Source organism: Panthera leo, chromosome C2 (genome assembly GCF_018350215.1).
Source record: "Panthera leo isolate Ple1 chromosome C2, P.leo_Ple1_pat1.1, whole genome shotgun sequence".
Taxonomy (NCBI): domain Eukaryota; kingdom Metazoa; phylum Chordata; class Mammalia; order Carnivora; family Felidae; genus Panthera; species Panthera leo.
Window position 1 is genome coordinate 108,642,007 of NC_056687.1, and position 27,348 is coordinate 108,669,354.

Here is a 27,348-nt window from a genome sequence, read left to right on the forward strand (position 1 = left end):
TTGGTATTTAGAAAATAAACTTCATTGCTGTACTAACCATGAATTATGATTTTTATCTAGTTTTCCAAGGGTCTCACCTTCAAAAGCATAAAAGACTAAAATAAAGTAAGATATCAAACAACAAAAGAAACCTTTATTTTGATGGAAAAAGTAGGGGAACTGGAATAAGCTTCATTTTTAAAAAAGAACTCATCTGGGGCCCCTGGGTGGCTCAGTCGGTTAAGCGGCCGACTTCAGCTCAGGTCATGATCTCGCGGTCCGTGAGTTCGAGCCCCGCGTCAGGCTCTGTGCTGACAGCTCAGAGCCTGGAGCCTGTTTCAGATTCTGTGTCTCCCTCTCTCTGACCCTCCCCTGGTCATGCTCTGTCTCTCCCTGTCTCAAAAAATAAATAAAACGTTAAAAAAAAAAAGAATTCACCCAACAAATTGCCTCAAACATCTATTCATCTAACATTATCTATAATACCTATCTAAAAACAGGAGTAGGGAACTAATTCAATTCACCTTCCTGCCTAGCAGGAGTTAGTATACAGAGATGAAAATTCTCTGTAAGAGATCTACTTGGACTGGAAAAACTTTTACAAATCAAATAACTTGTCTGTTTTTCTGGTTTTTTTTAATAGTAGGGCAATAGCTGCCTGAATTATCAAAACAAATTTCAAAATGAATCTGTAGGGGCACCTGGTTAAACGTCCGACTTCAGCTCAGATCACGATCTCGCGGTTTGTGAATTCAGGACCTACATCGGGCTCTGTGCTGACAGCTGACAGCTGGCCTAAGTCAGGCTCTGTGCCAACAGTGTGGATGGAGACTGCTTGGAATTCTTGCTCTCTCCCTCTCTCTCTGCCTCTCCCCTGGCTTGCTCGCTCTCACATACATACATACATACATACATACATAAATCATTAAAAAAAAGTGAAAACTATATTATCCTTCTACGCTTTTACAATTAGAAAGACAGAACAATAAATATAAAAACGTTAGCTGTACATGATCAAAGCTAAGAGAGAACGTGTTGAAGAGGTGGAGAGCATTCGTTTAAGGAATACACAAGCTGAGAGCAAGACCTAAATAGTGTAAATGCTCATCTGGGAGCCTTCTTGCACTTAAAGACTTCTAAAGCCAAAGTACATTTCCACACCAAGAGGCATACAAGACGACATGACTTCCTGTTACCTGCCCTTCAAGGCAGAAGCAAGTAAGCCAACTCTATAGCAAATCACTGTTTGAATTTTAACTTTTGGTTAGAGATGGCAGATGTTCCAAAATGCAAAATCTCAGCCTTAATTTTTAGTTCCTATAACCTCATTTACTCTACATTTTATAAAATATCACCTTTTTACATTTCTAAATCTGATATATATACTTTCGTATTTCATTTTCCTAAGTCATTCCTATTTCAGTATTAATGGAAAGAACAAACTGCAGAAAGTTCTGTCACAGATCAGTGAATCCACACAACTCACCTGCACACCTACAGTTTTAATTGGCAGCAGGAAGGCATTCAATGAATGCAAACTTGTAATTTGCATCAGCTTCTCCTGATCCTCTTCTGATGTACAAGCTTTGACTCTTTGTAACAGTGTATGTGGCTGAGAAAACCAAACAGATATTTCTTAAGGTTTCAAGAAATGAGGTATTCTTTTGGTATCTATTACTCTCTTATGTATCTACACTTACTGGTTTACAGCAATAGATCCTATTTGATATTTCTCTTTGACTTGTGTGCTACGTGGTATATCAGAATTTCACTCCTAAGGGCCAGGGCTGTAAAATCTTAAGCATCAGGGTAAGAAATACAGCTTATATATTTTGAGGATTTAATCTTCATCATCAGCGAGGGCCACACCTCATGTGACTCAAACCTTTTCCTTATATTAAAACTCTTTACCATAGTTACTTTTGTCTAAAATTAATGTTATCTCCACCCACTTCCTTTTTTTGGTGTATTTGCCTGGTATATATGCTCCTTCACTTTTTTACTTTCACTCCTTCTATCTCTAAGTAAACAGACTATAATTAGATTTTACTTCTCAATCTAGTTTGACAATCTATATCATAACTAGAGATATTAGTCCTTTTAATTAATTGTGGGTTAAAAACATGGTTGGATTTCATTCTACCATTTTATTTAGCAGTTTCTTTTTGTCCCAGTTTCTGGGTTTCTTTCTCCTTTCTTACATTTTTCTAAACTTTCTCCCACCTCATTTAATCCCTTCTACTGGTCTTTTTTTTCCCCCCCTTCTACTGGTTTTGAAGTTAACTCCCATATTTTTATTCTTTTAGCAGTTCCCCTTAAGTGTTAGCATGGATACTTAACAGAAGAGAATCAATCTCTCTGTCCTCCTAGCAAACAATACAAGCATCTTTGAATGCTTTAATTCCAATCCCTGTGGCTTATATGCTATTTTACATGTATACTGTTATAATGTTTTTAAACAAATAACAAAAATCAGAGATCATTTTTATTATACAGCCCGTGTTTATTTCAGGTTGAGCAGCACTGCCTTTAGTTCCTTAAGTAACGATTGTTAATAGTAAATTCTGTTTATCTAAAAATGTCTTTATTTTGCCCTAGTTCTTACAAGACAGCTCATCTGTTCACTATTCACAATTATTCTCTCTTGGCACTTTGAAATCTTCTTGCTGTTACCATTACTTTCAGTGTAAGTCTTTCCTTTGAAGGGCAATCAATCTTTTCTCTGCAGCTGCTTTGTCTTTGGCAGACTGCTATTTTGCTAGATATGCCTACTTGGTATCAATTTTTCTTCCCATTATTCTAATTGAGATGTGTTACGTTTCCTGAATCTGAGGCATGGTGTCTTCCACCAGTGTGGAAGAATTCAAATACTTTTGTCTATTATCTCCTCTTGGACATATGTTAAAGTTGACCTTCTCATTCTATTTTAACCTCTTCTATCCATATTTTCTCTTTGATACTCTAATTTCTGGACAATCTCTTAGCATCTACCTTGGAGTTCATTACTTCTTTCTTTAGCTGTTTTTAGTTTGAGTTGTTTTCATTCCTAGAACTTACTTTTTTTCAAAGCTGCCCAGTCATTTATCATATACCTTATTATTCTTTGCTTCTTTTAATTCTACATATTTTACACTATCTACGAACACCAGTATCTGAATAGGGTTTGAGAGTCTTGTTCTGACAGTTTTTTCCACTAGCTCTCATTCATGCTGCCTCACTTCTATACATATTTTGCAATTTTTAAAATTTTAAGTTCATATATATTGGAACTCTATATGCAGAAATCTTTTAAGGGCTGGTTGAAGACACTGCAAAGAGAATTTACACTGCTAAGCCTGACACCTGGATGCATGAGCAATCAAGCTTCACTTTAAACTGAAATTCTTGGCCTGCAGTTTTTCAGACCACACAGATTATGAATTCAGGCATCGAATCTACAGAAGGACTGGGAGACTCATCTTCACTTTCGAGTTAAAACGTTTTTCCTTATTTTCTTATACTAAATATAGAATATTTTTAAACACCCTTTCATATCTAGCATTTTTAAGGATTCAAGCTATCTAATCTGTTGTATGGCTGAAAAGTCTGCATTTGAAAGTCTCTAGAGAGTATTTTCTTTAGAGTCACTTAACATGTTAAATTACTCTGAATTTCCAAAAAATGAAACTACTACTGCAAGAATCCATCCAATTCCTTATACTGATTAGCTGTGTCTACTTAAAACACCTACAATATATAAACTCAGTGCAAATTATTACCTTCTTAACACTTGCAGAAAAATCAGCTACTATTTTCAAAATATTGTTGGTTTCAGGAAAGTCCTTACAAATATAAGGTTCTTCAGCACATATTACTCTGATTGCCAAGCCAGGACCTAAAGAGAATAGTAACAATGGTATTTAATATAAATTTTACATTTATATTAAAATGTAATACAAAAGTATCAGTTTCTAATATAAAAATCCTTCCAAAAATTAAAATCCATTGACCATTGTTTCCAACTTTACTGAATTATAATGGACATAACTACAGTAAGTTTTTTGAAGTGTTTAATTTCAAATGTGACTATTAATTTCCCATCCAACTCATCATTTTTTAGAACGCTTTAGTTCTCTTTACATCTCCTTTACATCAAGGATTTTTATCTATTTTTGATAGTCCATGTATTGCCACAGTATTCTCCACTGAAAATTTTTTAAATCACAATATATGTGCCAATCTTTTTTAAACTTATTAAAAGAATTTTTAAACATACAAAAGTAAAGAGTACCGTATAATGAACCACCTTATTATTCACCACCCAGATTCAACTACTAATCTAATTTTAGGAAGAAGAGTATGCTGTTTAAAAAAAAAAAAAGTACAACAGACTGTTTAACTCCAAAAATGTGAACTGGCATTTCTCTTTCATCAAATACTTAAAAAGGATAAAAACATAAGGTATGCATAGATCTAAGAAAAATGGATTCTGCTTCTATATTGTAAGAACAGAAAAGGCATCCCTTGAGATGCCTGATTATAGACAAAACCTTAGCCATGTTCCATTAATTCCTGTTTCATTCTTCATCTGTAGAATCAACAGCTTATTTAAGGTAAGTAATATGCCTAATTTTTTTTTAAAGCAGCACAATATTTTCTACTAAAGAAATCTAACATAATAAAAAAAATCCAATATATAAAATAGATTTTTAAAAGTCAAGTGAATCTATACGGTGTCTGGGTGGCTCAGTTAGTTAAGCACCCAACTCTTCATCTCAGTTCATGATCTCACAGTTCATGGGTTCAAATTCCGCATCAGGCTCTGTGCTATCAGCAAGGAGCCTGTTTGGGATTCTCTCTCTCCCTCTCTTTCTGCCACTTGCTTGTGTGTTTTCAAAAATAAATAAAATAAACTTAAATTTAAAAAAGTCAAGTGAATCTAATGCAATGATGCCCAAGGACACAGGACCACTTGGCCTCCATTACATTCATACACAATCCTTTGCCAACACACAGGTTAGGAATTAAACATCCTGAATTCCTAGATTTGAAGTTTATAGACACAAACAACACTAATTACCGAATGAGTTATAACTCTGTAACATTGTTTATGGAACCAATATGGTATTTAAGAGTACAAACTGTGAGGTGAAGCCATCGGGGCTAGAATCCCAGCTCCATACCTAATCTGTGTTAACTTTTGGCAAATTGGGCTCTGCCCCTAAAATTTCCTCATCTATAAAAGAGAATAATGGTAGTTTCTATTGTGAGGATCAAATGAGACAGTTTGTGTAAATTATTTAGCAGAATGCCTGGCACATACTAGTATTTCAGAAATGTTAACCTTTACTGTGTTTTTTTAATTTAATTAGGCCATTCTTGAAAATCATCACCTAATAACTATTACAAAGAGCCAGAAACTGAGGTACAAGACTTACCCAAGCTCAAGAACTTATAACAAAAACAGTTTAAGACTCTCAGTCCTAAATTTAAACCAATACCACCTCTAATTAGTTATTTTTCTATATGACAGCAGCACATGATTAAACAAAGTACTTTTTTTTTTGTTGTTCACGAATTAGTTACATACAGCACTATGCAAAGAAGTAATTCATCCATTCAGACAATTTAACCATAGGATTTAGGATTTCAGAGAACCACATTTTAACCTGGTCTTCCATGGGATACATCATGGTATAGCAGAAATAACATATAAATCCCAGCTCTTGTGTGGCAATGTTATTAAAATATCTCTATGCCTTGTTTTTCTCATCTGATGGCAACATCATAGGCCAGACTCACTGGGCTGGTGTAATATATACACAAATACAATGGAAAATGATTATGTAAGAAAATGAAGTATATATAATAGATACTAAGAAGAATTTTATTCCCTACCCACCCTTTCCTTTCTCTAAAGTTACATATTCCGTGAGATAAAAAATTATTTCAAAATCGTCTGAACTGATTTTTCTTCAGCATGAAGGTATAACGGCAAATCGAGCAATTCTTTTTTTTTTTTTTTTTTTTTTTCCTTACCTGGAAATGGATGCCTGGAAACTAACTCTTCTGGAAGTCCAAGTTCTCTGCCTAAAATTCTTACTTCATCTTTATGAAAATCTTTCAGAGGTTCTATTACTTTTCCCTACAGAGGCAGAAAGCCAATTAATACAAATTAGTAACAAAATGACATGGAAAATAAAGAGTGACAAATTACTGGCCTCTCCTATTGTCTTTTACCTTAGATTAAAATACCATTCTTTAAAATTTCGTATTTTAAAGTATATCTCCTCCCATATGTTTATAAGAAATTAGGCAAATATTTTACTGACCCTCATATTTCTCTTTGAAACACATATCAAACATAAACCTTTCAAATATAAATAAATCAGAGCAGTCCTAACCACCATCTCTGATCTAGTTCTCATTAGAACACAAGACAATTAGAAAATACCATACTAGGGGCTTCTGGGTGGCTCAGTCGGTTAAGCATCCAACTTCGGCTCAGGTCATGATCCCATAGTTTTTGAGTTCGAGACCCGCATCAGGCGCTGTGCTGACAGTTCAGGGCCTGGGGCCTGCTTCAGATTCTGTGTCTCCCTCTCTTTCTGCCCCTCCCCTGCTCACGCTCTGTCTCTCTCTCTCTCAAAAATAAACAAACATTAAAAAAAAAAAAAAAAAAAATGGGCGCCTGGGTGGCTCAGTTGGTTAGGCATCCGACTTCAGCTCAGGTCATGATCTCACGGTTTGTGAGATCAAACCCCACATCAAGCTCTGTGCTACTGACAGCCTGGAGCCTGCTTCAGATTCTGTGTCTCCCTCTCTCTCTCTGCCTCTCCCCTGCTCACACTCTGTCTTTATCTTTCAAGAATAAATAAACATTAAAAAAAACAATTTTAATTAAAAACAAAAATACCATACTAGTGTTTCAAAATTAAAGCTCTCCAAATGATACTATCAAGTGAAAAGACAACCTAATCATACTTGATAAAGGATCTATAATTAGAATACATAAAGAACACTTACAATTCAATAATAAAAAGACAAACCAATTAAAAATGTGCAAAAGATCTGGGAGCACCTGTTAAGCATCTGACTCTTGATTTAAGCTCAGGTCATGATCTCACGGTTTGTGAGACGGAGCCCTACTTGGGATTTTCTCTCTGCCCCTCCCTTACTCACGTTCATGTGTGCACTCTCTTTCTCTCTGTCTCAAAAATAAATAAACTTTTGGGGCGGCTGTGTGACTCAATTAGTTAAACATCCAACTCTTAATTTCAGCTCAGGTCATGATCTCACAGTTCATAAGTCAAGCACCACACTGGGCTCTGTGCTGTCAGCTTGGGATTCTCTCTCTGCCCCTTCCCTGGTCACTCTCTCTCAAAACGAATAAATAAATTTTAAAAAGTTTTAAAAATAAAAATAAATCAATAAACTTTTTTATAAATGTGCAGAAGATCTGGATATTTCTCCTAAGAAGATACACAAATGGCTAATAAGCATGTAAAAGCATGATCAACATCATTAGTTATTAAGGAAATGCAAGTCAAAATCACAGATACCACTTCACATCCACTAAGATGCAAAAAGACAGATAATAGCCATCCTAATGAGTGTGAATTACCAAAAAAAAAAAAAAAAAAAAAAAGGGGGGGGGGAGTAACAATTGTTGGTAAAGTGTGGACAAACAGCAACACTTGTGCATTGCTGGTGGACTAGAATATGGTTTAATTGCCATGGAAATATTAAGAAGTTCCTTTTAAAAATTAAAAAAAGAACTATAATGGGACACCTAGCTGGCTCACTTAGTAGAGCATGCAACTCGATCTTAGGGTTAGAAGTTTAAGCCCCGTGTTGGCATGGAGATTACTTAAAAATAACACCTTTAAAAAAAATAGAGCTACCATGATCCAGCCTTTCTTGTATACAGCCAAAAATACTGACAGCAGGGTCCCCAAGAGATATTTGCCAATTCATGTTCATAACAACACAATTCACAATAGGCAAAAGTGGAAGCAACCCAAATGTCCACTGACAGATAAATGAACAAAATGTGTACACATACAAAAAAATATTTAGCCTTAAAAAGGAAGGCAATCCTGTCACATGCCACAATATGGATGAACCCTGAGGACCTAAGCTAAATGAAATAAGCCAGTCACAAAGACAAATACTATATGATTTCACTTATATGGAGTATCTAAAGTAGTAGAATGGTGATTACCAGGTGTTGGGAAGAAGAAAAGGAGGGTAGCTGTTGTTCAGTGGGTATATAAAGTTTCAGTTTTACAAGATGAAAACGTTATGGAGCTCTGTCTCATAACAATGCAAATATACTTAACATTACTGAACTGTACAATTAAAAATGATTCAGGGAGGGATGAGCGAGAGGGAGAAAGGCTTTATGTTAAAGTTCTCACAAGCTTTTACCTCTTCTCTCAACTTTCTGATAAGCTCTGTGTCATTGTGATGGGTTTTGATGAGTTCAGCTTTGCCACTTGCAACAAGGGAAGCACTTTCAATTAAATCAGGCCGTAAAGTACCTTGGGCGAGGAAAACCTCCTCTGGTTTCAGGTTCATTTCTCCAATCACTTCATTGGCAATCTATAACCAAGAGGAGTAAAACGGCCTTTTAGGAGACAAATCTTTTAAAAAGATAGCAGTCTTTTTTATACTGTCAGCAAAATTTCTCAGTCCTTTTACAATCCTGACCAAGAGATAAAATCTGCACCAACTCCCAGAAGTAAATTAAGAACATATGCTTTAGAGATTCAAAAAGGTATGCAAACATTCAAAGCCTGAAAAGTAGCCATTGAAATATCCAAAGAACTGAAGTCTAACATCAATTGAAAATATCTATTCTTAAATAGTTAAAACAATAGACTGGCAACATAAGTAAACATGGTTTTTAAAACATAAAATAGTTTCTACCCATCAGTATAATAGCAACATACACTAAAATTCTTAACCAAAAAAAGAATTAAAATTAGGTAGTAAACTTGGTTATTTGATATAACAAGGAAACAAACAGTAAAATTCACATCAAAAATAGCATACAATGTGGATATCAAAAAGGTACCTTAACAAAAGTATCTCCAATAATTTTTCTTTTCTCTTCAGGACTTGTAGTCATATTTAACGTTTTGCTAATTCTTTTTCGTGGAGTTCTATCTTCATCTGATATTGGTAGAGTTGTTGTTCCATTGTAGAAGGAATGAGCAGCATTTATCACTGAAGGAGAGGGAGAAGCACATTTTAAAATAGAACATTTTTAAAAACCATAAATAACAGGTCAAACCACGGAAAGAAAACCTAGGTGGATCTTTTGATCACCACTTACCTTGCCTACATATTACAGAACTACCAACAAACCACGATTAACAGTGTCCAGACATAGGCACTCATTATATTTTGTTCTTTTGAGAATCCTGTGGCATTTAATAATCCAAGGTCATGACATTATAAATTATGGTGGCTGCTTTCCCTGTATTCAATGCCCCACCAGAGCAATAAGGAAAAGCTAAAGGAAGAAGCATAGCCCCAAGGGAATTGAAAGCAGTGGTTCATATAGAAGGGTCAAAGTCCTCAGAATTGCACACTGAATTAACTAGTCTCTTGAAAAATTGATGTTTATCAACATATATGTAGCAATCTCTGGCTGCCCTTTTATTTTTATTTTTTAATTAATTTTTTTTTAACGTTTATTTATTTTTGAGACAGAGAGAGACAGAGCATGAACAGGGGAGGGGCAGAGAGAGAGGGAGACACAGAATCTGAAACAGGCTCCAGGCTCTGAGCTGTCAGCACAGAGCCCGATGCGGGGCTCGAACTCACGGACCGTGAGATCATGACCTGAGCCGAAGTCGGACACTTAACCAACCAAGCCACCCAGGCGCCCCTGTCCTTTTATTTTTAAAGAGCAAGATACTTAAAAATTGACTAAGATCTCTACTTGGTAGAAAGGCTGAACAACTGGTGAGTTTCACCGAAATACAGCTGGTCATTTCACTGGGATACAGCCCTGAATTTGTAGCTCTTTCTCTTAAACTGGTCAATTACCCCAGAATAGACACCCTAAATCTCCTATCAGCGCTCTGATAATGGAACACAGAAAGTGGCAAGGAGAGGGAGTAGCCATTCAGTACACAGATTTTTGCTTAATCTTACTGTTTCTACTGTAGAATCTTATTTCTACCCTCAACTATGCCTGGTATTGATATGCCCAAATCCAGAGTGTCTTTTATTTAGCCTCTGTCGAGAGTAAATCTAGTCTTATGATGTGGAGGGATAGAAGTTTATTCCTGCGTTAAGGAAAAGGATCTCCTTCTCAGGTATTCAACCAATCGGTTTTAGGATCACCCAAAGAACCACACCACACTGGGAAGTCAACCCTGAGCCTCCCCACAAGTCTCAACTTTGTTACCTTCCTCCCCTTAACACCCCTCCCACCAAAGTTTGAGAGTCCTCCATTCTACTATATCAGTTACCAGGGACAGATGCAAGTTTTTGTGAGGATAAAACTTTTACAACTTGGAGGCTCCCTTCAAGAAAAAGAATGAGGAGCACCTGGGTGGCTCAGTCGGTTCAATGTAGGACTTCAGCTCAGGTCATGATCTCACAGTTCATGGGTTCGAGCCCCGCTTCAGAGTCTGTGCTGACAGCTCAGAGCCTGCTTCAGATTCTGTGTCTCCCTCTCTGTCTGCCCCTCCCCAGCTTATGCTCTATCTCTCTCTCAAAAACAAGTAAATGTTAAAAAAAAAAAATTTTTTTAAAGAAAAAGAATGAATAACCACAAGGTTTTTGTTTTTTTTTTTAAATCACAAGTTAATATTAGGATGGTTAACACAAACTACACACAGAAATGATTACAAATCACATATATGCCACTAAACCCAAACTAAATGTGTCCCCAACTCAACTTTTTCTTAGCCTAATCCCAAAATGCCTGCAGTCACTTCAACACCACGAAACAAAGCTCAAGTTATGGTGGAAAAACAAAATGAATTAACTACAATTTATTACAATATCTTACTTGTATCTTTCACAACAATATAGAAATACGTAAAGACACTCCTAGGATCCATTCCAGGATTTTGGAAAAAGCTTGGCTAGTGAGGCATCCTGGTCAAGGGCCATTAGCTTATCAGAGAAAATCCACATTATCCATCTGCTTTCCACTTTCCAACATTTTGTTACACCATTAGACTGCTATCACCTCCCCTATTCCTATGTCCTGTGGCATTATATTTGTTTTATGCCTGTAATGTTATTTTAGTGAAGCTTCAAAAGAGAAAGAAATAGACTCGTCTTCACTTCGTGTTTAACGACAAGTCTTCATTTTACAGTCAACCTTCTGGCATCAATTCCAACTAATTCAATAATATGCATCGTTTGTATCATTAAAGTATGGACTTGATTTCAATGTAACTACTGATTACACCCTGTTTTTAAAAAGTATTAAAGATATGGGCGCCTGGGTGGCTCAGCTGTTAAGCCTCTGACTTCAGCTCAGGTCATGATCTCACAGTTCATGGATTTGAGCCCCACACTGGGCTCTGTGCTGACAGCGTGGAGCCTGGGGCCTGCTTCAGGCCCTCTCCCTCTCTCTGTCCTTCTTCTGCTCATGTTCACTCACTCTCTCTTGAAAATAATCATTAAAAACAAAAAAAAGTATTAAAGATAGCTACAAACATAAATGCAGTTAAAACCTAAGAAGTTTAGGGGTGTCTGGTGGCTCAGTTAAGCATCTGACTTCGGTTCAGGTCATGATCTCACGGTTCATGAGTTCCAACCCCGTGTCGGGCTCTGTGCTGACAGCTCTGTGCTTTGGCTCTCCCTCTTCTCACCTCAAGCCCGCTCATGCTTTGTCTCTCTCTCTCAAAAATAAATAAACATTTAAAAAAAAAAACTGAAAATTTACTAGTGGACTTAAAAAAAAGTGACCAGGTTCCTCAAAAAGTTAAAAATAGAACTACCCAAAGACCCAGCAACTGCACTACTAGGTATTTATCCAAGGGATATAGGTGTGCTGTTTTGAAGGGGCACGTGCACCCCAATGTTTATAGCAGCGATATTGACAACAGCCAAAGTATGGAAAGAGCCCAAATGTCCATCGACAGATGAATGGATAAAGAAGATGTGGTATATATAGATATACAATGGAGTATTAACTCAGCAATGAAATCTTGCCATTTGCAACAATGTGGATGGAACTAGAGGGTATTATGCTAAGCGAAGTAAGTCAGAGAAAGACAAATATCATATGACTTCACCCATATGTGGAATTTAAGATACATAACAGATGAACATAAGGGAAGGGAAGCAAAAAATATAAGAACAGGGAGGGGGACAAAACATAAGAGATTCTTAAATACAGAGAACTGAGGGTTACTGGAGGGATAATGGGTGGGAGATGGGCTAAATGGGTAAGGGTCATTAAGAAGGACACTTGTGGGATGAGCAATGGGTGTTACAAATAGGGAATGAATCACTGGAATCTACTCCTGAAATCATTATTGTACTATATGCTAACTAACTTGGATATAAAATTAAAAAATTAAAAAAATTAAATTAAAAAAAGTGACTATTAACAAATTAGGCACAGGAATTAACATATCTCACCATAATAAAGGCCACATACAACAAGCCCACAGTTATATCATACTAGACGGTGTAAAGTTAAGCTTTCCCTCTAAGACCAGAAACAAGACAAGGGTGCCCACCCTTATCAATCCTATTCAACATAAGTACTACAAGTTCTAGCTACAAAATCAGGCAAGAAAAAGAAATAAAAGATACCAGAATTGGAAAGGAAAAAAAATCAAACTGTCTGGATTTACAGGTAACATGACTTTATATTGAGAAAACCCTAAAGACTGAACCAAAAAACTTAGATCTGATCAATGAATTCAGTAAAGTTGCAAGATACAGAACATACAAAAATCAGTAGTGTCTCTATATGTTAACAACAAATTTTCTTTCTTTCTTTTTTTTTTTTTTGTTTTTTTTAATGTTTATTTATTTTTGAGTCAGAGAGAGACAGAGCATGAATGGGGGAGGGCCAGAGAGAGGGAGACACAGAATCCAAAACAGGCTCCAGGCTCTGAGCTGTCAGCACAGAGCCCGATGCGGGGCTCGAACTCACGGACCACGAGATCATGACCTGAGCCGAAGTCGGCCGCTTAACTGACTGAGCCACCCAGGCACCCCAACAACAAATTTTCAAAAAAAAAAAAAATAGAGAAATCAATCCCATTTACAACAGTATCAAAAACAGTAATACTTAGAAATAAATTTAACTAAGAAGGTGAAAGATCTCTACTATGAAAACTACAAGATGTTGATTTAAGAAATCAAAGAAGACACAAATTAATGAATAAATTAATGAATAAATGGATTAGAAAAATACTGTTAAAATGTCAATACTACCAACAGCCATCTACAGATTTAATGCAACCCCTACCAAGAACCTAACGGGTTTTTTTAAACAGAAGTAGAAAAAACACTCCTAAAATATGTGTTCACTCCTAAAATATGTGTTAACTACAAAAGACCCCAAATAGCTAAAGAAATCCTGAGAAAGAAGAACAAAGCAGAAGTATCACACTTCCTGACTTCTAGCTATCCTATAAAACTATATTCATCCAAACAGTATGGTATCAGCATAAAAACAGACAAAAAAAAAACAGAATCAAGAGCCCAGAAATAAACCCAAGCATACACAATCAACTAATATTTGATAAGAGAGCCAGGAATACTCAATAAAGAAAAGACAGTCTGTTCAATAAATGGTGATGGAATATATAAATGTAAAAGAATGAAACTGGACCCCTGCCTTTTACTACTCAGAAAAGTTAACTCAACATAGATTAAAAACCTAAATATATAAGACCTGAAACCATGAAAGAAAACACAGAAATAAAGTTCTTTGACACGGGTCTTGGTAATAAATTTTTGCACAGGACCCTTAAAGCACAAGAACAGATCAAAAATGAACCAGTGGGACTATATCCAACTGAAGAACTTCTGCACAACAAAAGAAACCCATCAATAAAGTAAAAAGACAACCCACAGGGGTGTCTGGGAAGGCTCAGTCAGTTAAACTTCTGACTCGATTTCAGCTAAGGTCATGATCTCAGTCTTGAAATGGAGCCCCGCAGCTTGTCTCCATGCTGAGCAGATTCTCTGCTGCTTGGGATTCCCTCTCTCCCCCTCTCTCTCTCTCTGCTCCCCCTCCTCCCACTCACTCTCTCTCTCTCTCAAAATAAACAAACATTAAAAAAAAAAAGAAGGCAACCTACAGAATGAGAAAAAATGTTTGCAAACCATGTATCTGATAAGGGGGGTTAATATCCAAAATATGTTGGGGCGCCTGGGTGGCGCAGTCGGTTAAGCGTCCGACTTCAGCCAGGTCACGATCTCGCGGCCCGTGAGTTCGAGCCCCGCGTCAGGCTCTGGGCTGATGGCTCGGAGCCTGGAGCTTGTTTCCGATTCTGTGTCTCCCTCTCTCTCTGCCCCTCCCCCGTTCATGCTCTGTCTCTCTCTGTCCCAAAAATAAATAAAAAAAAAAAAAAAAAAAAAACAAAAAAAAACGAATATCCAAAATATGTAAAGAACTTCTACAACTCAATAGCAAAAACACAAATAACCCAATGAAAAAACAGACAGAGGATCTGAATAGATATTTCTCCAAAGAAGATATACAAAAGGTCAACAGGTACCCAGAAAGAAGCTCAATATCACTAGCTATTAGATAAATGCTAATTAGAACTACAATGAGGTATTACCTCATTCCTGTCAGAATGGCCATTATCAAAAAGACGAGATTAACAAATGCGAGGATGTGGAGAAAAGGGATCCTTGTGCAATGTTGTTAGGATTGTAAATTGGTACAGTCACTATAGAAGGGAGTTTGGAGGGGGGTGTCTAGGTGGCTCAGTCAGTTGAGCATCAGACTTCAGTTCAGGTAATGATCTCACAGCTCATGAGTTCAAGCCCCACGTCAGGATCTGTGCTGACAGCTCAGAGCCTGGAGCCTGCTTCAGATTCTGTGTCTCTCTCTCACTCTCTCTGCCCCTAACCCACTCACATTCTGTCTCAGTCTCTCTCAAAAATAAACAAACATTAAAAAAAAAAATTTAAAGAAAAGAGTTTGGAGGATCCTCGAAAAATTAAAAATAAAACTACCATGCGATCCAGCAATTCTAATTCTGGGATATATCCAAAGGAAATGAAAGCACTCAAAAAGATATCTGCATTCCCATGTTCATAGCAGCGTAACTTCCAATAGCTAAGATATGGAGACAACCTAAGTAAGCGTCCATCAATGGGTAAATAAAGATGTGGTACATATATACAATGGAAAATTATTCATCCATTAAAAAAACAAGAAAATCCTACCCATTTGTGACAGCATGCATGGACCTTATGTGTATTAAGAGAAATAAGTCACACAGAGAAAGACAAATACTGTATGATCTCACTTATATGTTGACTCCAAAAAAACCAAACTCATAGAAAAAGAGATCAGACTTACTATCAGAGGTGGAAGGTGGGAAGAAGGGGAATTGGGAAGAAGGTTAGGTTAAAAGATACAAACTTCCAATTATAAGATGAGTAAGCACTAAGGGTATATTGTACATGACAATTATAGCTAATACTGCTGAATAATAAACAGAAAAGTTAAGAGTAAATCCTAAGGGTTCATGTCATAAAAATTTTTTTCCTTTTTAATTTTACTGTCCCTATATGAGAAGATGGATGTAAACTGGAACTACTGTGATAATCCTTTCAAAATACATATAAAATCGAATCATCATGCTATTGTCTTAAACTTACACACTGATGTGTTATCAATGATTTCTCAAAACAACTAGGAGAAAAGATGACCATACGGGTGGCTGGGTGGCTCAGTCGGTTGAGCGACCGACTTCGGCTCAGGTCATGATCTCACAGTTTGTGAGTTCGAGCCCTGCGTTGGGCTCTGTGCTGACAGCTCAGAGCCTGGAGCCTGCTTTGGATTCTGTGTCTCCCCCCACCCCGTCTCTGCCCCTCCCCCACTCATTCTCTGTCTCAGAAATAAACATTAAAAAAAAAAAAAAAAAAAGATGACCATAGACTCTTCACTCCTCTGTATAAGCCTTTCAGTCTGTAAAATAATCTGTACATCCATACTTGTAGGAAAACTTGGAAATTCTCATCCATAAATAATATTACAGATGGGAAAAGATAACCCAAAAAGAGAAATGAACAGAAGAGAACAAAATGGTAGCAGAAATTTTAGTTATCTGTATATAACATTAGGAATAATCAACAGTTTTAAAATTTATACTGGGACACCTCTTGAACTGGATAGTCACAAATTTTTTTTAAGGTTTTATTTCTGAGAGATAGAAACAAGCATGAGTAAGAGAGGGGCAGAAAGAGGGAGACACAGAACCAGAAGCAGGCTCCGAGCTATCAGCACAGAGCCTGACGCAAGGCTAGAACCCACGAACCGCAAGATCATGACCTGAGCCGAAGTCAGATGCTTAACTAACTGAGCCACCCAGGCGCCCCTTGAACCAGACACTTATAATGTAAAAAACATAACTATAAGCTTATTGAGAAACCTGTACTTGGTTAAGGCAATGAGCTCATTCAAACCATAAGGCTAGATTTGATTTGTTAAATAAATCCTCATATATATATCAACTCTTCTAGGATTCATCAATACCTTTGACCTGAATTCCAAGCTTTTTGAGGGCCTCTTCTACAGACTGGCTTTCTCGTTTTCTCATAAAGCCATTATCAATGTGCACGGCAATGACTTGATCTTGGTTCAAAGCACGATTCAGCAAAGCTGTACAAACTGTTGAGTCAACTCCACCACTGAGTAAAACCTAAAAGGTGAAATTAAAAGAAAAATCAAATTGAGTAAACAAACAAAACTATCAGCTTTTAAAACGCTGCTTTTAGCACAAGTATGTATGGTAATTGGAAAAGCACTCTGAACCAGTGCAACTCACAAAGCATCCCATCACCCAGTCAACATTTAAGGGCTATGGTTGATGAAGCCAGTTTTGAGTTCTAACATTACTGAAATAAATTTGTAGACTTCCAGATGTAAATTCCTTACCAAAACTTTTGATGTGCCTACTCTCTCTTTGATCTCTCGAATGCACTCAAGTTCTCTGTTCTGCACAGTGAAGGTCCCACTGCACCCAGCTATATCATAGAGGAAATTCTTCAGTATTACTTTCCCATTTTCTGTAAGGCCAACTTCAGGGTGGAACTGTGCTCCGTATAATTTTTTAGATTCATTTGCTATACCTTTATAGAGAAAATAATCACAAATTAAAATTTTTTTCATGTTGAAGACTCAACTAAGTACCCATAGTAATTCCTCACAATTTCTTCCTCTATAAATGTGAAAACTGATATAAATCAGTGCATTTTTAGCTACAGGAAAAAAAAGACAACACATAAAACAAAAACTACATTGCCACAATTTTTCTTCAAAGGTTTTTATGTATGACAGTGAAATAAGTCCTACAGAGATTATTTCACAGTACTTTCAACTTCTCCACCCAGATTACTTTGTCTACATAATACAATGATAACTCAATTTTTTAAAATCTTTTAATGTTTATTTTTGAGAGAGAGAAAGAGAGACAGAGCATGAGTGGGAGAGGGGCAGAGAGAGACAGAATCTGAAGCAGGCTCCAGGCTCTGAGCTGTTAGCACAGAGCCCAATGCAGGGCTCGAACTTGTGAACTGTGAGATCATGACGTGAGCCGAAGTCAGACGCTTAACAAACTGAGCCACCCAGGCACCCCAATGATAACTCAATTTTGGCTCTCGGTCCCACGTAGCTTTCATATGCAATGTGCAGCTACCAACTTTACGTATTAGGCCTGTCAGAATATTCTAAGTACTCCTTTCTTAGATACTATTAACTGCAGATATAACTTCATGGACTTGGCTAATGTGTTTCTGAAATTACTGATTACCTATTAAGCAACAGGTGTTAGGCTAAATGTTTTACATGTGCATGCATTATCCCTGTTTATGGCTCTGAGATATCAAGAAATGTACAGCTACGTAAGTAGTTAAATCAGGTCTAGCAGGCTCCCAAACTCATACTCATTCTACTATACCAACGAACTTCACATTTTCTTTACTTGGGTTCTATTCTAGGACACCATTCTCTCTTGGTTCATTGCTGATTTCACTGTTCCTTCTTAATCTTTGTTGGTTCCTCCTCATCTTATCCATCTCTACAAATGAAAGTTGCCCAGTACTGAGCACTTAAATCTCTTCTCTATACATGGAGTGATCTATCACTCTCACGGCTCTAAATTCTACCCGTATGATGGTATACTCCCAAATTTATGCCTCAAGCCCAATTTTCTACTCTACAGTCTAGACCTACATATACCAATGTCTACTCATACCTTTATTTCTATGATTAATAAGGCATCTTGAATTTAATACACAAATCCACATGACTGCATTCTGACCCATCAGGTAAACAAAAACTTCACCTTTCTGGATACTCAGGTCATAAAACTTGGGAGTTAAAGCCCAATTATACCCTTTTTTCCCCACTCCACATGTAATCCAACAGCAATTCCTTTGTCTCTCCTTTCAAAACCTATCAGAACCCAGTCTTACTTCCAGTATCCAGTCCAGCATGTAAGAACCTGAAGGACACTGCTCTGTCCTAACAATAAGCAGAAAGTTAACCACTGCCCTTGAAAAGACTGCAGATGAACACAGAGAATCATAACTTACCATAGCAGAAACCCATGAGTGCAAACATCCACAGGAACCACTGCTGAGGTAGGGAAACTTAAACTATAATCAGTGAATTGCTAGAGATTCAGTGTGAAAATCTGAGAGATAAAAATTCCAAGAGTACCCACTCATCACGGGCCCTGACACTTTTGTGAATCTTACCTCCAGGAGATTGACTAAGCTCTCAAAGTAAATGTCAGGGAGAGGGAAAAAGAAACCATTTTAAAATATACCAGGACATTCTGTTCTTCCTAACTAGGTCTATCTACTCTCAGGAGAAACTATTTAATCCACTTAAAGAGTTAGCTTTCTATCAGAGACCACTGACCTGCTAGAAGGGAAATCTCCAAATCCAGCCCACTCTAGTCATCACATTCCATCTAACAGTGAGAAAAAACTGAGTACTTGTGAAGTCAACAGCCCAGGGACCCAGGCTTACTAAAAAACTGAGAGCTAGCTACTCTTCCTATCCCCACACCTTACCATCACATACTAAAAGCCTATTTACAACAATTCCTTTTAACTAGTACATCATGCATGACAACCAAAACAAACAAAAAATTACAAGGCATCCTAAAGGCAAAGAACACAGTTCAAAGAGATACCATAAGCATCAGAACCAGATACCCAGACTAAGATATCGCAGGGATGTTGGAATGATCAGATCAGGCTTTAAAACAATTAGGATTGGGACGCCTGGGTAGCTCAGTCAGTTAAGTGTCTGACTTCGGCTCAGGTTAAGAACTCATGGTTTGTGAGTTCTAGCCCAAAATCGGGCTCTGTCTCCCTCTCTCTGCTCCTCCCTCCATCACTCTTTCTCTCAAAAATAAATAAACATTTTTAAAAAAACTGTGATTAAGCAGCTAAGACTAATGGATAAAGCAGACAGCATGCAAAAACAAATGGGTAATGTAAGCAAAGGGATGGAAAGTCTAAGAAGGGATCAAAAAGAAAGCTAGGATCAAAAGCACTGTTAACAAAAATGAAGAATGCCTTTGATGGGTTTATTAGTTGACTGGACAGAGCTGAGGAAAGAAGCTCTCAGCTACAGGATATCTCAATAGAAATAACCAAAACTGAACAACAATGAGAAAAAACACTGAAAAAAACAGAATGAAAATAAAAGGCATGCAGGTCGAGAAAGAAGAAATAAAACTGTCTTTGTTCACAGATGACATGATCACCTATACAGAAAATCCTAAAAAATCCACAGAAAAACACTAGGAAGTAATAAGCGATCATAGCAGGGTTGCAGGATCTAAGGTTGATACACAAAAGTTCACTGCCTTCCTACACATCAACAATGAACAAGTGGAATTTGAAACTGAAAACACAATTAGCACCCAAATAAATGAAATACTTTGGTATAAATCTAACAAAGTACGTACAAGATCTATGCGAGAAACCAGTAACTGTTGACCACTTGTACCTCTCCCACACTGTACCTTACACTCCCCTCTCCTAATTGCTACAATAGACTAAGTGATCTCCCTACTCCTACATTTGACCCATTCCTCTTTGCTTTTCATTGTAGCCAAGGTAAGCCTAAAATTAGATTCAGTTTCTCCTTTGTTCAAAACTCTACCTCGCTATGAGTAAAGCCAAAAAGTTCATAGTGGTCTCAAAGGGTCTGTGTTCTGGTCCCCCAAACACCTCCCTCATCTCACCTCTACCACTCTCCCCCAGGCTTCTTCTGCTCCAACCACATACTCTCCTTGCTGTTCCTCAAACACGGTCCCATCCCAGGAGCTTTGTACTACTATCTCCTCTTCCCCCAACTATCTAGAAGGATCACACTTCCTTCATGCCCAGTATCATTTTATAGGAATACCCTCCCTGAATATCCTGTAGAAAACAGTAACAACCCTAATCACACATATTCTGCAACACTCCTCTCTTCCCTGTATTTTTTCAATGCACTTACACACCGTCTGACACTTGACATATTCTGTATTTGTGTATTGTCTGTCCCATCCCTCCTCCCAACTAGAATGTTAAACAGAGACTTTTGTCCAGTTTGTTCATTACTCTATCCTTGGCACCTAGAACCGTGACTGGCACAAAGTAGGTATACAAGTATTTGTTGAATGAAAAAAAATACATAAGCCATCTAACACTGTTGATCTTTTATATTAAATAAAAACATTTCAAGACAAAAACCATTATCAATCATTTCTATGTTAATGTACTAGTCTAATTAACTAATTGCAGGCAGAATACTCAATTCAGTTTATCCATGACAAATCTTTTTTTCAACTTATTGTTTAAGCGTGGCATTTCAAACAATAACTTTATTGATAAACCCATTTTCTACTGACTTCTAGGATTGATAATTATTTACGTAACAACTAACCAAGTAAGCATGTCAAAAATCACAAACTGCCAGAAAATCAATTCCTCTTCCTCAGAAAAGTCAAGAATAAAAATGGGTTTAAAGCACAGATTGGTAAAATTTCTACAAAGAGCTAAAGAGTAAAAATTTTAGGCCCTTAGGGACACATGCATACATGGGACACAATCCCTGCCTTTTATTATAACTCTTTAATAACAATAAACATCATTTTTAGGTCCTGAACATACAGAAACAGACTATAGAACACAGTTTACCAATCCTGGCTCAGAGAAATGTCCTGAGTGCTTAGTCTGATGTTTTGCAAATGTCCATGTACACCTAAGGAAGGCATTTAAAAACCCAATTATGAATAAGGCACAACAGAAAAACAGACCATTCTCCAATTTTTCCTGAGCTCTAAAAGCAGTATCTTGCATCTGGAGAACTTTTATTAGAATGAACATTTTTTATTAACACCAAAAAACAAATAATCCAGTGAAGAAATGGGCAAAAGACAGGAATAGACACTTCTCCAAAGAAGACATCCAGAAGGCTACCCGACACATGAAAAAATGCTCAACATCTCATCATCAGGGAAATACAAATCAAAACCACAATGAGATACCACCTCACACTGGTTAGAATGGCTAACATTAACAACTCAGGCAACAACAGATGTTGGTAAGGATGCGGAGAGAGAAGATCTCTTGCGCTGCTGGTGGGAACGCAAACTGGTGTAGCCACTCTGGAAAAGAGCATGGAGGTTCCTCAAAAAATTAAAAATAGAACTACCCTATGACCCAGCAATTGCACTACTTTTAGGTATTTATCCAAGGGATAGGTATTTATCCAAGGGATACAGGTGTGCTGTTTCAAAGGGGCACATGCACCCCACTGTTTATAGCAGCACTATCAACAATAGCCAAAGTACAGAAAGAGTCCAAATGTTCATCAACAGATGAATGGATAAAGAAGATGTAGTATACACACACACACAACAGAGTATTACACGGCAATCAAAAAAATGAAATCTTGCCATTTGCAACTACATGGATGGAACTGGAGGGTATTATGTTAAGCGAAATTAGAGAAAGACAAATATCACATGACTTCACTCATATGAGGAATTTAAGATACTAAACAGATGAACATAAGGGAAGGAAAGCAAAAATAATATAAAAACAGGGAGGGGGACAAAACAGAAGAGACTCTTAAATATAGAGAACAGAGGGTTACTGGAAGGGTTGTGGGAGGGGAGATGGGCTAAATGGGTAAGTGGCATTAAGGAATCTACTCCTGAAATCATTGTTGCACTATATGCTAACTTGGATGTAAACAATAAGTAAATTCTATAAATTAATTAATTTTAAAAAATGAATGAATTAACGAACATTTTTTTTAAGTATTTCAGAGCAAACCAGTAAGTAACTTTAAATAATCTAATATTGAATTCCCTTCATAAATTAATGGTCAATTTTATGACATGTACAATAACTCTTAAAAAAATCTTTTTGAGTACCTCATACAGAAACATATTTTTAGACTTTTCAGATAAGGTTTTTTGAAATGAGATCTGCAAAGGTTTAAAAATTTTCACCTGCCACAATGTTCCCAGAACGTGCCACAACCTTGAATCCATCAGCTACTTTGTCTACACTATCTCCGTGGGTAAGCAAAACAATTTCTTCCTTCTGAAGGCCCCTAAACATACAAAAAATAAAACACAACATACAAATATCTTAGAGACATGATCAATGAGACCTTATGCTTTATTTTCCAGCTTTATTGAAATGTAATTGACATATAACATTGTGTAAGTTAAAGATAATACAACCTGATGATCTGATATACACATGTATTATGAAATAATTACCACAATAAGGTTAGTTAACACATATCATTTAGCATAGGTACCATTTTTTTCATCTATTTAAGATCTACTCTCTTAGCAACTTTCAAGTATACAATACTGTGTTAACTGTAGTCATCATCCCTGAACATTAGATCCCGAGAACTTACTCATCTTATCACTAAAGTTTGTTTTTTTCCCTTTAGAAATACTAGCTCACCGTACATGTAAATCAAAAAATTTAGAAACATGTAACAGTGCAACTCTGCTGGAATTTAAATTTATTCTATGCATCATTTAAAAAAAAAAAAAGTCAATGAGAGCATTAAATACCAAAAAAGGCAATCTGTTGGGGCGTCTGGGTGGTTCAGTTGGTTAAGTGTCTTACTTCAGCTCAGGTCATGATCTCATGGTTCATGGGTTCGAGCCCCGCATCCAGCTCTGTGCTGACAGCTCAGAGCCTGGAACTTGCTTCGGATTCTGCATCTCCCTCTCTCTCTGCCCCTCACTTGCTTGTTTTCTATCTCTCAAAAAAATAAACGTAAAAAAAGTCAATCTGTAAAATTTAAAAACTGAAAAAATAAAGTTGGTGGTATAACCACACACATAAAAAATAATTTCAAGAAGCTACAAAATACTAATTTCAAAATTTTACCTATTAGGAACTATCTTAAGAACAAAAGGCATTTCAGAGAACTAAATATTCAGTAGTTTTCTATCAAAAAGTGATAGTACTAATACTGGTAGTGTTATTTTGCAGCTAGAGAGTATAAATACATACATATCACAGGGTAAAATAAATATTAAATAATTAATATAATTAGGAATTCAGATTTTTAGCCTCACAGTTAAGCAGATGCAAAATCAAAGGAATTAGATAAAAACCCTATAAACATTCATTTTAATTGGAAATAAGAATGTACACTGATTTTGTTTTTTCTAAAAGAATACATTTTGACTAACTTTGTTCACTGAAAAGGCCTAGAAACAAAGACAACCCGGTAGCAATGTGTATCTCTACTTCTCACGCCAAACAAAGGCATGGATTAAAGAAATTGTCAGTAACATTTATCAAATGCAACGCATGGACTTTCTCTGACCCTGATTCAGACAAATCAACTATAAAAAGACATTTTTTATATTATGAGAAAATCTGGAAGAGGTCTGAATATTAAGAAGTTAAAAAAAATTAATTAAAAATAAAGCAAGAAGATAAAAGTATATTAAAGCCAAAACGATGTTTTGGGTTTACTAACTGCTGTCACCATTGTTGTTTAGGATTAATGAAGGGGAGTCCCAGAATTGTAGAATTAGAAGACAGAAAAACTTTAAATTTTAACCAGATCTTTAGATTTAAAAAAACCTCTTGCAGTATCATATACCACCATGACTCCTAAAATGGTTCTCAAGACTAGTCACTTGGGATACAGATGAATGTAAACAACCTCTCCATTATGAAATGGATAAGCACTGGATTTCAAATGTATTTTGGTAATGAATAGCTTAAGTTCATAAAATTATTTTGAGCCATTTGGCTGTTTTGAAAAATGATAATCTTTGAACAGATACACTTATTTTTGCTCTTCCTCAAAATTAAAGAGGAGATAGCCACAGCCTGTTTTGTGTATCAACTGGGGTTATGTCTCTATTTCAGATAAAAATAAGTTGGATTTTAAAATTTCTGATCTGTCCAATTTGGAGAAAACTATTCATTAAGAATTAATTTAGGCACAAGTCAATGGAGCCTTTAAGAACCTTACACACAGTATGATCAAAAAGAATGAAATCCTGCCATTTGCAACAACATGGATGGAACTAGAGTGTATTATGCTAAGTGAAATAAGTCAGAGAAAAATAAATATTGTATGATTTCACTCATATGTGGAATTTAAGAAACAAAACATGACCATAGGGGAAGAGAAGTAAAAATAAAACAAGATAAAAACAGAGAGGGAGGCAAACCCAAGAGACTCTTAAATACAGAGAACAAATTGAGGGTCACCGGAGGGGAGGTGAGTAGTAGGGTGGGCTAAATGGATGATGGGAAGTAAGGAGGGTACTTGTGACAAGCAATGGGTATTATACGTAAGTGATGAATCACTGGGTTCTATTCCTGAAACCATTACTACACTAAATGTTAACTAATTCAAATTCAAAAAAAAAAAAAAGAACCTTATAACAAACCCGTAACTAAAAATAATTAGCAGTTAAAAGAAATGATAACAAGGGGAACATAAGTGGCTCAGTTGATTGAGCAACTGACTTCAGCTCAGGTCATGACCTCATGGCTCCTGAGTTTGAGTTTGAGTTTGAGTTTGAGCCTGGAGCCTGCTTTGGATTCTAAGTCTCCCTCTCTCTCTGACCCTCCCCTACTCATGCTCTGACTCTCAAAAATAAATTAAAAAAAAAAAAAAAAAAAAGTAACCACATCATGGATAGACTTGTCTAATCACTATATTGTACCTTGAAACTAATGTGACATCGTGTCAACTATACTTAAATTATAAATAAACAGACTTCTTGGATTCACCAAAAAAAAAAGAAAAACAGGTTAACTCTGTATCAATCGATATCAGCCTGCACTTTACAGATTTACTGCAGTAAGGGGGAAATGTAGTTTTAAAGTAAAAAGGAAATTTAAGGGGCGCCTGACTAGCTCAGTCAGTAGAGCATGTAACTCTTGATCTGAGAGTTAAGTTTGAGCTTCATGTCCAGTGTACAGATTACTTATAATATTAAAAAAAAAAAAAAAAAAGGAAAAGAAAAAGAAATAAAAATGAAACTTAAGTCAAAATGAATTAAGTGAGGGGGGCCCTTGGCTGGCTCAGTCTTTGGAGCATGCAATTCTTGATTTTGGGGTCATGAGTTTGAAGCCCACATTGGGTGTAGAGATTACTTAAAAAAAAAAAAAAAAAAAAAAAAACAAGAAAGTAAGTAACACTATTAATAGTCCACCAAAATGAGCTTTACCCAAAACACAGAAAAACCCAAAAAAGGAAAGTTTATGGTTCTTTAGAAAACTGAATGAAAACAGCATTTTTTTTTTAAGTCAAGCAGAAGATAAATGATTCTAGGAAGCTATGAATAGCTCATTCACCTATCTTCAAATAGATTAGAGCTATAGCACCTTATCTATTATCACCTAGCAACAAAATCAATTAATACATTCACTATATTAAAAGATAGTACACTAGGTACAGTTACGCTCAACACAGAGAAAGTGAGGAGGGAAACATAACACGTATTTAGCAATGAGTCCAACAATTTGGCTGTTTGCTAAGTACCCAGCAAAAAACATGAAGGAAGAGATATACAAACACACGTGGCAGATGCAAGATAGTTTAAAACATTATCGATTTGCCACACCTGGCACACGAATGTTTAAAATCGTACCCCAAAGAGTAAAAAAGAAAAGCCATAAATGTTAGCATCCCAGTCCACAACTCCAAACAGGAATCCAAGACTGCACAAGTGTTTTTAAATTAGGTCATAAGGGCTTTCACTATTCCTAATCAGCCTCCCCACCACCCTCTGCCATCCTGACACTCAAATGGAAAACAAATATGACAATTACTCCGATGGCCACTAGGATGGCCTTAATTTCATTATTACAGATTCTCTAATTTTGAAGAGTAACAATCCCAACTTTAAATCAGGTACTCTACTAACCATTCTTATTCATCTAAAAATATCTATAATACCTGAACAATGAGCATGTGTTGTCCACACTAATACTGAAGACTCCATCTTCTCTAACACTTTTTTTGTGCACAGTACCTCCAAATACCTTATTCATCATCTGTTCAAAAAAAGAATAAATTGACATTAATGTAAGTCAAAAGAAAATTACCCATTTTATTATGCTAATTTAGTAATTTATATTTCTTATTTTCAGAATATCTGCTATGTTTGTGCCCCAAAAATCAAAGACTTAGATAAATATAGATAACTTGGTATTATCATATAAAATTGCACAGTTATTAAGAAGAATAGTTATAAAACAAAACTAGATTAGATATCTGACCTGAGGTTAATTTCTATTAAATACTGGCAGATTTTCCATTTAGTGTACTTTAATTCATCTGTTAAAATGGAGGTTTAATACTTACATCTGAGTTTAATTTAAAAGCATTTTAAAAGGTACTCTGAGCTTAGAAAAAGAGCAGATGATAGAAGAGCTGTGGTATTAAAACTAGACAGGTATAAATTTCTCCAAGCGATTTAATCTTTGGCCCCAAAGGAACAGTCTGAAAGCCTGCAGAAGGCTATGGTGTGGACACAGCGTAAGCAAGAATATCTGGTCTTTCAATTACATACATTTGTACAAATCCCATACACCTACAGACTCTTATTTCAAACAGTCTCTTCATTCTGCCCCTCCTTGTGTCAATCAATCTTCTAATTTATCATTCACATTTGCCCAACTCCTCCC

At 36.3% G+C, this 27,348-nt stretch overlaps 1 protein-coding gene across 3 annotated transcripts in view; it reads right to left on the reverse strand.

Annotated features, from left to right (window-relative positions):
- The window catches only part of GMPS (guanine monophosphate synthase), a 78,695-nt gene that overhangs the window by 16,322 nt on the left and 35,025 nt on the right, over window positions 1–27,348 (reverse strand). For all 3 annotated transcript variants that reach the window (XM_042955095.1, XM_042955096.1, XM_042955097.1), the window contains exons 4-12: window positions 26,618–26,715; window positions 22,665–22,768; window positions 17,075–17,268; window positions 16,673–16,838; window positions 9,038–9,189; window positions 8,389–8,562; window positions 5,998–6,103; window positions 3,738–3,853; window positions 1,466–1,591 (exon numbers count right to left, since the gene is read on the reverse strand). In XM_042955095.1, the coding sequence (XP_042811029.1) occupies window positions 1,466–1,591; window positions 3,738–3,853; window positions 5,998–6,103; window positions 8,389–8,562; window positions 9,038–9,189; window positions 16,673–16,838; window positions 17,075–17,268; window positions 22,665–22,768; window positions 26,618–26,715 (1,236 nt within the window). The remainder of the gene's footprint in view (window positions 1–1,465; window positions 1,592–3,737; window positions 3,854–5,997; window positions 6,104–8,388; window positions 8,563–9,037; window positions 9,190–16,672; window positions 16,839–17,074; window positions 17,269–22,664; window positions 22,769–26,617; window positions 26,716–27,348) is intronic.